Source organism: Oryctolagus cuniculus, chromosome 2 (genome assembly GCF_964237555.1).
Source record: "Oryctolagus cuniculus chromosome 2, mOryCun1.1, whole genome shotgun sequence".
NCBI lineage: Eukaryota > Metazoa > Chordata > Mammalia > Lagomorpha > Leporidae > Oryctolagus > Oryctolagus cuniculus.
Genome location: NC_091433.1, coordinates 172,756,389 through 172,769,462, shown reverse-complemented (window position 1 = coordinate 172,769,462; position 13,074 = coordinate 172,756,389). Strand labels below are relative to the sequence as shown.

Sequence of the window (13,074 nt, the reverse complement as noted above, 5' to 3'; positions counted from 1 at the left end):
GGGAAATGCTCATGTTCGCTCGGTAACTAGAGGTGAGGGAAATTGCACAGATTTGGCTGAGAAATGAACAGGGTTTTTTTCCTCAGCTAGAAATTCTGTTTCGATTCCTTCTTTTAAAAATGGATTGTTTATTTATTTGAGAAGCAGCGAGACAGAGCGAGATCTCCCATTTAGTGGTTCATTCCTCAAATGCCTGCAACAGGTAGGACTGGGCCAGGTGGAAGCCAGGAGCCCAAACTGAATCCAGATTCCTGAACTGGTGGCAGGAACTCAATCTCGAGTCATCACTGCTGCCTCCCAGGGTCTGCAACAGCAGGAAGCTGGAGCTGGGTGTTGAACCTAGGACAGGCTGATGTGGGCCCTGGGCATCTTAACGGGTGACTTAGCCACTGAGCTAATGCCTGCCCCTCAGAGCTCCTTCTGTAGAGAACAAGGTTCTGCCATTCATCTTGTAGACTTGGAGTCACGGGAGGCCCCGGTGCCTCTTCCCAAGATCCGGATGCTCCTCTGCTAGCTTGTAGTCTCTGCTTGCACCAGCACTTTTGTACCACTGGGCCTTTGCTTGTGCTGCTCTTATCAGCAGAACTGCCCTTGGATGGCTTCTTCCTGTCCTTAGAGACCAGCTCCACTGTCTTTCTTTCCCTTTCTCTTTCCTCTTCCTTCTACTGAGTGCTACTGAATGCTACGGTGTGTGTCAGGCACTCTTCCAGGCGGTGGGGCAGGGCAGTACACAACACACACACATGCACACACACACACACACACACACATACAGAGTCCTTGCCCTAGAAGGGTTCTCCCTAACCCTCTGCCCGGCATAGAACTAATCTCTCTCCACTGGAGGCAGGTGCCTCTGTCGCGGTGGTTATTCGTGGTATTGGAGAGTGCTGGAATCTCAGTCCCCTGTCTCCCTAGTGCCTTACTCTGTGCCAAAAATCAGGGACAGTCCCTCATTTCTATAGAAGAGGCATCCAGGAGTAACCAATCCCATAGGAAGGGCAGAGCCTAGGGAACTTACCTGCTAACAGCAAGTGCTGTTTCCTCTGCACTTGATGATTCTTTGGGGATCCCTAGTGAGCTTTAGGGAACTCATCTTAAAGCTGTGTGGAAAGGAAACACACACTGTGACCATGCAGAGGGTGTGCTGATTTGGGGTGGTCTGGGGAGGAGGGAAGCTCTCCTAGAGCAATTCCGTGGAGATAACACACGTGGGTGGCACATAGTGCACACCGGTGCCCGTTGGGGTTGTTGCTGTGGGGCAGGAAGGCGCAGCAGGGACCCAGCCATCTGATCCCAAGGGTGTGAAGTGCACCAGGGGCTCCAGTGAGCAGGTGCTGGCTCGGGTTACAGCTGCGGAGCAGGCAGAGGTGCCCCAGGAGGAGCAGTTCCCGGGTGCATAACACGCAGCCGCTTGCTCCTGCATGGAGCCAAGGAGCCAAGGGGCGGCAGCGCGTGTGAAAGCAGCAGGGACCAGCCGCCGCTGGAGGAAGCTAGCGGACATCCTGCCCACAGAAAAGAAAACTGAAAGTGCTCTTCTCGTGAGAATCGGTTGTGCTGTCCTCTTTTTCCGTAGTCCCACAGGTACGCTCGACTTTCTCGGGTGCAGGGGTGTGGGTGCCATGGGGAGACGCAGAGTGGTCTGGAGGGGGTTTGCGCTGTGCTGTGGTCCGGGCCCCCAGGGGAAGGTCTGAGCCCCTCCAAGGAGCCCTCCGCCACAGGACCTGCATCCTGGTGACAGTCAGCTCTCCCTTCTGGCTGTCGGGGCGCATTCCTATGTGGATGTGGAGAGAGCGTAAGCAAGATAGGGCCAGAGCTGGCGCAGGAATGTGAGCGTTTCCTTAATTGGACATGAGAGCCTTGAGCTGATTCCAGTTCCAGCGTTGTCTTTTAGGGCCGAGACCCTAAAGACTCCATAGAGCTTTCTTTCTCCGAAAAATCCCTTTGCTTCAAAGGTCCCTTGAGAGAAGAAAAGAAAAAGGGGGGTGGATCTCTTTGATATTTGGGAAGGCGTGAGCTCATGGGCTGCCAGCTGCAGGCTCCTTCTGGGGGCCAGCGGGCTCTAGATGGAGGAGCCTCCCGGGACAGCCCGTGGTAAGAGGATCCTGGGCTTTCAGATGGGGCTGCCGAGCCCTGGTGCAAAGCACTTCTTTGAGCATGTATAGAAGCACTTTGTTGCGGCTGCCTTCGCGCCCCCAGACCTGGAAAAAGAGACTTCCAGTGCCAGCTTTGATGGCTGGAGGACTCTGTGACACCGAGAGGGTGTCCCGCTTGCCAGAGGACAGACAGCAGGGCCAGTCAAGGACTGGAGGATCTGGCCTGGGGGGTGCGGCTTGCGCCATGCTCTTGACTTTTAATGCCCTTGGAGCTGGGGCCTGGGCACATCCTTGGGTCTCCCTGGTTCATCACAGGCCAGCTGGGTACTTCTAAGATGAGAGCAACTAACTGATGGGAGTGAGGGGGGCATTCCAGGACACTGGGAGCCCATTAGTGGCCGCCAAGCAGGGCACCCCTAATTGCCTCTGATGTCTGCCCCCCCACCCCTGTAAAAGCTGGAAGTGTCAGTCAAGGGACTCCAGGGGGAGTGTGTGAATGAAAAGAGTAAAACCTGAAGCAGGTACAATCAACCCCGCCAGCCCCCGCTTTCCCCCAGATACCTTACAAACAAGTCCGGGTCTGCTCCGTGCTTTCCAGTGTACCAAGTGTTTTCATAACATTATCTCATTTCATCCTCACCTCAACCCACACACAGTCTTGCCTTTCAGATTTCTTGTGTAGTCAAATGAGCTTCACCGAAAAATTGGCTAGAAACTCCCCATCTCCTACTCACTTTTTTTTTTTTAAACCCAAGTCTTTGAGTGGCATCTTTAAGAAGCTCCCAGATTCACAGGGTGCACACTTTGTTTATTCTGCCAGCTCTGCCCTACTCGGTGGACACCAGGAGTCCTGGTCTTTGTTAATGGAACTGACACTTTTGCGTTTAGTTCATAGCCTAGCTGTAAACCCAGACAAAGCCACAGAAGCCATGATGAGTGTGGTATCGAGGGAGAGAACAGAGGTGTTGGAACCAGTAAACCCCACAGTCAAATTGTGGTTCAGCCATTTGACAGCCATGCGGCCATGGCCAAGTGACTTACCTTCTCAGGGCCTCTACTTCTCCACCTGTGAAGTGGGGCCAATAGGAACCTAATGTCAGGTGGTTGTGAGGCATAACTGTGAGGGCAGCTCAGCAAATGTCCCTTCCCTTCCCCTATCTTCCTCCTCAAGGTCAGCCACCTTAGGCCCCTGAGAGCTAATCGAAGCTGCCGGCTTCACCACTCCTGGGCAAATTAATGCAACACTGTCTTTTTTGGAAGCCGGAGAGTAGAAAAATGTAGGACTACATTACCAAACAGATTCAGGTGGAGACTTTTAAAAATTAAAACAAATAATTAGCTACAGGTTCTGCACCCCACGGCACAGCTGCAACTGAGGTAACTCTAATAAGATTTCAAGTTCATTACCTTTATTCCTCTTTTTAAAAAATTATTTTAGGTGGGAGAGAGGGAGCTGGGTAACTGGACTTATGTAATGCTGGGAAATAAGGCAATTCTGATTTCACCTGGATTTTTATAGAAGCAGAATCGCATCTCAACTTCGCTGCTGACTTCTTGGCCAATGCAGCTTAAGATGCAGTGCCGTCGCGTGGAAAGAACACTGCCCAGCAGTCTGAGGCCTGTGTTCAGGTTCCATCTGCACCCCTAATAGCCTGTCGACCTTGGCCATGCGATTTAATCTCTCGGATGTCTTCTCACCTGTAAAATGAGAAGACAGGACTAGGTGATTTGGAAGGTCTCTTTTAGCTCTAGGGTTCTGGGGCTCTAAGTAACTTTATTCGCTGGTGTTTCTGTTTCCTCTTGTATTCAAAGGCAGCAGGGATAAAAACCTATCGCATAGAGCGTTGGTCAGTGCGCAGGTTAAAATACTGGGTCTCTCTAGAGAAGAGAAGGAAATGCAGCAAGGCTGAGCAATGGAACTGAGTGGGACCTCTGAGTGGCAGGCCCAGGCCAACCGCTTTCCAGCCCTGCGATCCTTGGCACGTGTGATAACTTATTTCAGCCTCAGTTTGCCGGTTTGTGGACTGGGGACTGCTTTGTTAACCTTATCACACTCTTGAAAGCCAAGATAATGAAAATGCTTTGAAAAGGTGCGGGACGTTATGTAAAGTAGTAGCAGTATTGAGAAAGGGCACACTAATTATGGTTGCATCAGAGTTCAGCATAGGGCCTCCTGGATTTTCAAACGAATGAATGTTGCTCTAGTCCCAGAGGAGAGACAGGTTTGAGGTCCCAGCCCAAGGCCCATTTTCTATTCTAACTTCCTGAGGGAGGTGAGATTCACCTACAACGGCATTTACACAGCGTTCCGCCAAGAGCGGCCTCTGAGAGTGACCCTAATGAGTTTTCCCAGGGGTTACTTCCCAGCCTCTTCCGGAGCTGGGCGGTGTGACTCTCAGGCTCAGGTGTGTGTGTGACCCTGTGTGGGGAGGGGCAGGCGGAGGTCAGCTTCCTGAGTTGGGAAAGCGCCACAAGGCCATCACCGCAGATGAGCAAAGTGGATCTATCGCCACAGCCTTTCTGCCCAGCCCCTGCTGGAGGTGGCTGCTGGGCAGAGCTGGCAGAAGGCTTCGCCCTGCTGGCCCCGGGGGCCTGGCTCAGCACCCTCCTCGGAGGGCCCTGGAAAGTCCCAGCCGGGAAACCTGCCCTCCCAGTCCTGGCTTCTCCTTCAGCTGCCTGGACAAGTCACACCCAGACATGAACGTGGAGGGCACAAAAGGCACCCACAGCCCCCCTGGAAGCAGGAACACCTCTCTGCAAAAGCTCCCCCTCCCCCTCCAATCGGGACACCAACGCGGGGGGAGCGGAAGGCGGCTTCTGGTAGCACTGATGGATTTCTGGTTTAGTGCGCGGGATCCATGGGGTTGGGGGTGCTCCTGCATCTCTCCGGCAGAGGGGGCAGCTAGGGGCTTGTCAGGAAGCAGCGCGTTTCTGGGTGCAGTTTTTACTCCGGTTGACTACAGGAAGGGCTGACAACAGCAAAGCTATCAATTGTTTTTTCTTTGGGTTGGTTTTGACAGGGGGCACTGATGGAATCACGAGGGTCCCCTCCCCTGCCTCTGAGGACCCTGCCCCTGCTGATCTCTTCCCATTCATTCCTGCATCTTTCCTCCCTGAGACGTCTGTGTTCCCACTTTTGAGCACGTACACAGGGGTTCAATATATTCCCTGTCTTGCCTTGCAAAACCGCCTGTCTTCAAGGCAGATTTTAATATTGCCTAGTGTTTGAAAACCGCCTCTGGCGTCACGGCCGCGGAGGCCCCCCAGTGGCCCAGCTGGGCTCTCATCGTCCTGCTCTGCAGGCTGCGCCGCTGGCCAGCCTGGGAGGCGCGGGACCTGTTCCTCCCGACCCCCTTTGTGGCGGCTGTCACGCAGCGAGGGACTCTTCCGCGCCGATTAGGGCGCCGAGGCTCGTGGGGTGCGCTGGTGCGAGTGCGCGTCCCACAGCGGAAAGACCCCAAGCCGACAACACATCCTTTCTCCCACGAATCGGACGCTTTTCGGCTCACGGCAACCGCACAGCCCCTCGCACAGCCAGCCCGGGGGAGAAGGGACGCGTCCCGGGCGCCGCGGAGAAGCCTGGTCCAGGTGTGGATGCAGAAGAGGGGGCCCCGAGGGCTGGGCCAGGTCGGCGAGCGCGGACCGAGGCTGAAGGAACTGCGCCCTCCGCCGGCGCGGAGCGGCCCCGGCGATCCCGCCCGCTCAGCCCGGTCGCCTCGGAGGACCCTGGGGGTGCAGGGACGCGCTGCGGGCGCCGCGCTGACATTGAACTCCAGCCCGGGGCGTGCGTGTGTGCGCGCGTGCGAGTCGCGGGGAGGGGCCGGGCCGGGAGCTGCAGCAAACCACGGCCCTGGGGAGCAGAGCCGAGCGCGTCCCCGAGCCGCCGCCCGCCCGAGCTGCGAGCGCCCAAGCCATTCATGATTTTGGTGACGTTATTCCAGGAGTGGGTGAGGGGGCGGGGCCTCTCGGGGCCAGGCTCCTCCCCCCTCCCCTATAAATGCGGCCTCCCGGGCTCTTTGTGGGGCCGGGATCGCGGTGGTGAGCGGGGAGCTCAGCGCGCTCCGCCGACGCCGCTGGCAGTGGGGCTGTTTCGGGACGGCGGAACCGCTTACGCCCGGCACCTCTCTCGGCCGCCTGCCGCGCCCGTCTGCACTCGTGTCCTTCTCTCCCGGGACGCGGTGACCATTTTTCAATCACGAGGGCGCGGGTCAGCCTCCCCTAGGACTTCATGTCTGTATATTTCCCCATTCACTGGTGAGTACCCGGTGCCCGCGGCGGGCGCCCGTCTCGCTGCCGTGGCTCCGGGGCGAGTGCAGCCGGGGGAGTGCGCGCCCCGCGCAAACCCGCAGCCGGAGCCCGTGCAGGAGTCAACGTCAAGGTTGCGAGGGTGGGGGTGGGGGGAGGTGGCGCTGAGAGCATCCAGACAAAGGAAGTGAACTCGGAGCGCTCAGCGGAGTGACTGCTGGAGGGCGTGTGTGGTGCTAGCTGTGGCGGCGTCGAGCCAGGGGTTGCCTCTGAGCCCCCCTCCCAGCCCACGAGACCCCCTCTCTGCAGAGAGCTGCGGGAGGCGCGCGCCCCCCTGGCGCAGGGGCTCCCGCTCTGCCGGGCCCCTCCCCTTTTTTCTTTTTGTTTGCATGCAAGTCTCGGCGTCGAGGCTGCAGCCAGGCTGAGCTGGTGCAGCCGCCGCTTTTGCAAAGCTCGGGCAGGGGGAGAGACGCCTTCCCCACCCGCAACCCCACTGAAGCCACAAACAGCAGCTCCCACGCAGCACACTTTCGACCCCTGCTCGCTCGGTAGCCCCCCAAACCCGTCCAGCCTTCAGTGCCGGTCCTTGCTGGCGATGAGCCGCCCTTCCCGAGCTGGGCCGAGGGGCGGCGGCGGAGGTTTGCCCCCAGCGGGGGACCCGGGTGGGGAAGGGTGCGGAGAGAGGCCTTGGCTGCCGGGACTCGCGCGCTGGCCGCTTCTTCCTTCCTGCGCTGGGGTTGGGGAGCAGACCCAGGGGCAAGCGCCCCGGAGCGCGCCCGAAGGTGCGGCTGTGGAGAGCCAGGCCCTGGGGTCGGGGTTCGGCACCCTGAGAGAGGAAACGGGCTCAAGTCTCGGGGCGCCGTCCTGCCGAGCCTGGGAACCAGGAAGTTCACTCTTCTTGCCCCAACTTTTCGGGGCCTGCGCCAAACCCTCGAGCGGGGATCAGCCCCCCTACATCAGAAGAGCCCTCCCCTGCTTGAGCATTCCTCTAGGAGGGAGGGGCGCGGCCCGGGAAGAGACTGTGCCGTGGGGGTCCTGGCTCCGGATCCAATCCTCTGCCACATCCTCCCTTGGTCTCTCGCTTCCGCCCCAGCCTGCCTGTGTTCAGAGAGAGGACTGAACTCTCCAAGCAAAGTAAAAATCCCCCCACCCCGAGACTCATCCAGGCCCCCCCCTTCCAGGAGCCCAGGTACACTGCACCCTGTGGTGAGGGAGCGGCCAGGTGTCCTGTGGCTGGGGTTCGCAGGCTGTTGGCCGCTTTTCCCCAGTGGTGGCAGAGCCCATCGGGGATAGTGCCCCTTGTGAAATTGAGGTTTAGGGTCAGCTAGCTGATGAGCAGTAACCTTTCAACCTTTCCCCTTACTTGCGAGACACCCAAGATCAACATACAAGTAACACGCGAACACGGGACACCTGTGACTCTGAGAGATTACAGGACCTGTTCTGTATCACTCAGCTCTTGAGGGCAGCACCCATTGCTTCTGCTCCCAAATCCAATGCAGTTTCTCCACTGTGTATGAACCTTGCAAGGAGTCTGGCGTCCCCGTTCCCTTAGGTAGACTCCCTCTAAAGCCTGCCCAGTGGAAATACTGGGTGTTGTGTAGCCAGGACCCGGGTCTGGGCTGTATATGTGGCATAATGCACATAGGGTCCTGTGTGTGCCCAGGGCTGGTGCTAGGATAATGGGACGTTTGTATCCGGCTTACAGAGTACAAAGCACTTTCACATGTCAGCCATTGGTGGGCCAGCGTGGCCCCTCTGGAAATTTCCTTTGCAATCAGAGTCCGGGTATCCTTAAGGCTTTTAATCCAGGGGATGTTTTTCAAGCTGTGAGCTTGCAGCTGCCGTGGCTCGGGCTGGAGAAGGGGGTTGGATGACAGATGTGGAGCTTGCAGAAAGCTGACCCCTTGGGGCTTCCAGTGGGACATTTTGCCAAAAGGAGCACCAGAGAGATGGAGAGAAATGTAGGCAGGGGGATTCGTGCTGGGCTTTGTTTTCCCCGAGGCTGACCTGTTACCATTATTGTGTAATTATGATTTGCAATTTCCCTTTGGAAAATTCATGAGGGTTATTTTTATGCTTAGTTGGAGGGGAGAGGGAGACCCGGCTGGATTGATTTTCATATAGACAGAGAGATCAGCTGCCTACTGTTTTGGTTTTTTCCTGGTGCTGTCACTTAAAGGAAACCCAGGGTCATTCTGTGCCAGGGGTCTCCCGTGCAGGAGAGGAGGGTGATGGCGGTTTGCCAGGGGCAGCGGGCTTTGTCCACTGGGGCTTGGAGCCCTGTTGCTGTGGGTTTGCAAGGCACTTCCTCAGAGCGCGCGAGCTTGTTTTTCTGCGAATCCCTCTCATCCTGTCTCCAGACGCTCCCCTGATCTCCTGGCAGCGTACGTACCCGAGAGGAGGAACGTGAAAGTGCCTGTGTTTGCTGACTTTGGGTCTGGGTTTCTTGGCAGCCCTGACTATCTGAGATCGGCCGAGATGACCGAGGTGATGATGAACACCCCATCCATGGAGGAGATTGGCCTCAGCCCCCGGAAGGACGGCCTTTCCTACCAGGTAGGTATGGAAGTCCTGCTGACTCTTCGCAGGGTCTCACGGCTCTTGCTGCGGATGGAGGCAGACTTGCTTTTGCTTCCGAGCGCCACTTGTAAAGAGCTGTGTGATCTCAGCAAAGTCCCCGGATGCCAGTAGGCCTCAGTTTTTTCATCTGTAAAATGGGGCAACAGTAGTCCTCACCACATGGGATCATGGGAGAGCCACAGCTTGGTGAGAGGCGGTGCTGAGGCGGTCATGGCTGTTGATTAGCCATCTGGCTCTGTGCACTCCTCCATTCACAGCAGCCAAGGAGGACGCACTTTGTGCGTTTCAGAGCTGCCTTCCCAGCCATGCTTTAGGCCACGGACACATGGCTGTGAGGAAGGATGGTGTCATGGGGCAGGGGCTAGGCCCGCCCAGCTCTCTTTCTAGTGCTGATACCTGGCCAGCTGATTCAGGTAATGTTCCATCTCATTAGAGCTGCGGAGTTGTTTCTCATGGGTGTTGTTGCTGGAATCTGACTTCGGGATCCAAGAGCACAAGGACCACAGAAAGGAGCCAAGGCCTCTTTGCACCCTGGCCCCACTGCTCTTGCTGGCTCCCCGTACCTGGCAGGAACAGAGCACTCTCCCTTACCTCTGGGGCGGTGGACAGATTTCGGATTAGCAGGGAGAATTCCTAGGCTGTTCAGTTTGGGGGAGGGAGCAGTTTGTTTTTAAGGGAAGATGTTGGGGCCAGGGAAATGAGTAGGGTGACTGGCCCAGGAGAGACAAACGAAGGTGTGATGGGTCCATGCGCCAGATGCAGTCGACGCCCAAGCACATTGTGTGTCACCTTATCCACCTTCACTGTAGCTCCCCTCCGGGGGAATGCTTGCCCTGTTTCGTGGCTGTACAAACAGCCTCAGCCAGAGCCGGAGACTTGGGTCTCCAGCCCCAGAGCCTTGTTCCGCTCGTGTATCCTGTGTCTGCTCCTTGGGCTGATTCTTGCTGGAGTCTGCGCTTGCTCTGGCGGGTCCTTCCTCAGAACTAACTGTTCCAGGGGCATTGACTTTGTAAAGAAACAGAATTCTGGGGCGGGTGTGCTGGGGAGAGGCTGGTCCAAGAGAGCCAAGGAGGAAGCTTGGGTTGGGGGCCCGACTACAGAGCAGCTAGGGTGGGTGGGTGGGGCTCCAAGAAGCCCCTTTGTCTTGTGTTGGTGCACGCAGGCCCTGTGCAGGCTGGAACACCAGGATTCTGTTAGCCTGCATGGGCCCAGGGGATCAGGGGAGAATTCTCGAGGTTGGTTTTATGTTCTCCCCCCGCCCCCCCTCCAGAGTGGGTCTGAGAAAGGCAGCTGAGGGCTGCACAGCAGTGGAAATGTAGCGAAGTTTCCTGGCTCACCAGCTGGGCTGTTTTTGGATACCAGTTTCTAAGCCACTGAGTCAGACCGAATCTCTTGGTGGTTACAGGTGAGGTTTCCTTTCAGTTTGGGTTAGATTTCCACCACGGAACCTTTCCTAACTCAGTCCTCACTCTGTCTTGTGTGTGCCTGTTACATTCTCCCAGGACCAAGGGCCATCTTCCCAGACCTTCGGGTCCCTGTCGCCCTTGTGCTGGGCCTAAGTGTTGGGGCAGGCGGCGATGGAGGAAGGGCGAGGTGGGGCTGCAGTGGCAGGAGGAGAATGAGACCACTTCTAGGCTCCAGAGGTGTCTCAACACTGCTGGGCGAAGTCCCCAAATCTGGGGTTGCTGCACTGGGGGTCCAGTTCACACAGCCTCTCGGGAAATCAGCTCTCCTGCCTGGTGAGGGCCACTGAGCAGTTTCAGTGTCTTCCCTGGAACTTCAAACCACAGTGCCACAGGTGATTTCAAGAAGGTCTCTGGGGTGCCGGTTGACAAGAAAGAAAGAGGTCATAGTATCCGGCTGCACAGCATCTACTGGCCATTTTCTGTGTGTGACCTGCTGTGAGAAACCAGCACCCACATACACACCTGGACACAGGCAATCTGGCCTGTCCAGGTGAGGGGATACAGAGGCTGTGGTTGATCTGGGTATGGGTGATACGACAGCAACAGTCAATCCAGGTGCGGGCAATAGGAAGTGGCGGTTAATCCAGGTGTGGGTGAAAAGGAAACAGCAGTCAGTCCAGGTCTGGGTGATACAGCAGCTACAGCCAATGCAGGTACAGGTGATATGGAAATAGCAATCGGTAGAGGTATGGGTGACACCAAAGAGACAGTGCAGGTATAGGTAATTATGGAAGCAACAATCAATCCAGGTGGAGGTGATAAGACAGTTAATCCAGGTACAGGTGATGTAAAGGCTGCAGCCAATGCAGGTCTGGGTAATGCAACAACAGCTACAGTCCATCCAGGTTCAGCGGATACGGAAGTGACCATCCACCTGAGTACGGGCAGCAACACTGACATCTGATGGAGTCTAAGAAGGCTCAGAAGAGGGAGGTCAGACTGGGGGCTGGTCTTTGAACGAAAACCAGGTCATTGAGAGGGCAGCTTTATCTTGTGTGTAACTTTTCCAAAATCCCTAGACTGGCCCCTGTGTGTGCCAGGTGCGGGGCCCTGCCCTGAGCTGGTCTGACAATGATCGAATGACAGATGCTGTCTGGCCTCCCTCAAGGCTACTTCCATTCAATTCAACACATTCCCACCAGAGCTCTGGGGCTCGGCTGGGCCCGGCCCTTGGCTGGAGCTTGTCCTCTGTGCGTGCTGGGGCCCGGCTTGGAGCTGGGGGCGGAGGATCTTGGAGCCATGTTCTTGGCTTTACTCCTGAGGATAAGAATAGCACATGGCTTTTACTCAGACCTGCTTTTCCAAGGGACTGAGAGTGGGAAGGAGACATCAATCCAGACTTGGCAGATGAAGTACAATCCTGGGCTTATGAAGTGACCTTGGAACAAGGTCATCAAATAAGTGGTCCGCTGGATTTTGGCCAGGATGCTCTCACCTTGCAGGTCTGCCGACAAGGAGGCTTTCCTGATTTCCCAGTGCCAGATGTGACCTTTTCCTCAACGCCAGTGGCATTTTGTACTTTCCAGTGATGCCAGGCTGGGCTTTGAGGATGCGGGGCCTGCCTTATTTTCCCCTTGCCCAGGTCCTGGAGGGCAGGAGGTGGCTTATTATCATCTTTGCACCCTTCAGCCACCACCCAGGGTGGCTGTGTGCTCAGTGCCTTCCCAGAGCAGGTGCTAAGTGGACAGTGGTCCTTGCAACGCAGTCTCCTGACTCTGAAGCCAGCACCTGCACTTCTGCCCCAGCCTCCTTAGGGAGCTCTGGCCCTGCTTACCCAGGCCTCAGGTAGATGCTCTTTTTGATCTGAAAGATTCAGGCAGACCCTGCGTATTGCCCATTCTGTGAGCATCTACAAAAGTCAGCAGAGCCTGTTTTGTCTTGCCGCCCATCTGCGGAGTCAGTTCAGAGTGAGTGAGATCCAAGTCTGCACATTCACTTGGCGCGAGTTATGACGCCCCGTGGGCTGGGCTAGTAAATGCTTACTAGAAAGTCTGAGCAGTCTCAGGCAGGTTGTGGGCAGCAGCCAGCGTGGAGCTGGTTGTGGGGGGTCTCTCTGGTGACTGCGCTGCACCTGGGACCTCCAGGGTCTGTTGTCCAGCACCGTCTTTCTTTCCCACCTGCTGGACCCTGGCTCCGCGTTGTGCCTGATTTGGCTTGGGCTCTGAATGCAGAAGGGTCCTGGACGGCTGCCTGTGGGCACTTGTGCTGCCACCGCCCAAGGGCCCTGGGACCCTGGCCTTGCCGCGTGACTTCTGCCCACACAGCACGCTGAGGCTGCACGCTTCTGTCACCCTCCAGAAGGCCCAGACACAGGTGTGGCTTCTGCATTTCCCCTTGAACCCCGCTACTCCTCCAAGCACCTGGATCAGGGCTGATACCTTTCTCCTTCCCACAGCTCTTGAAATTCCTCCCCAGCCCCTCCCCTCTGCCCTTTGGACCCCCTCTGCTGTGACTCTTGGTCACATAACCCCTGCCCGGGAGGGCTCTCCTTCCCAGGGAAGCCAGGGAGGATGCTGTGTGGACCAGAAGGTGTGATTCCTCCCCCCACGCAGTGCTGAGGCAGGTGCACTCTCTTTGATCAGCAGAGCTGCAACTCTCCAGAGCCTCCCAAGGAGGAGCCAGTGAGACCCTGGTGGGCTGATCTCTCTTCCCTCCGCCCTGTTATTTGCCTCTTGCAGTCTGGGAGC

At 56.9% G+C, this 13,074-nt stretch overlaps 1 protein-coding gene across 2 annotated transcripts in view; it reads left to right on the top strand.

The window, feature by feature from the left end:
- The first annotated feature begins 1,543 nt into the window (after nt 1-1,543).
- Nucleotides 1,544-13,074, top strand: part of LBH (LBH regulator of WNT signaling pathway) — a 30,196-nt gene continuing 18,665 nt past the window's right edge. Inside the window, exons 1-2 of one of the 2 annotated variants that reach the window (XM_070069734.1) lie at nt 1,544-1,581; nt 8,795-8,897. In XM_070069734.1, coding sequence (XP_069925835.1) covers nt 8,820-8,897 — 78 coding nt within the window. In that variant the 5' untranslated portion in view covers nt 1,544-1,581; nt 8,795-8,819. Of the gene's footprint in view, nt 1,582-6,111; nt 6,348-8,794; nt 8,898-13,074 lie in introns of those variants that run through there. The other variant, XM_002709936.5, reaches the window with a different exon arrangement.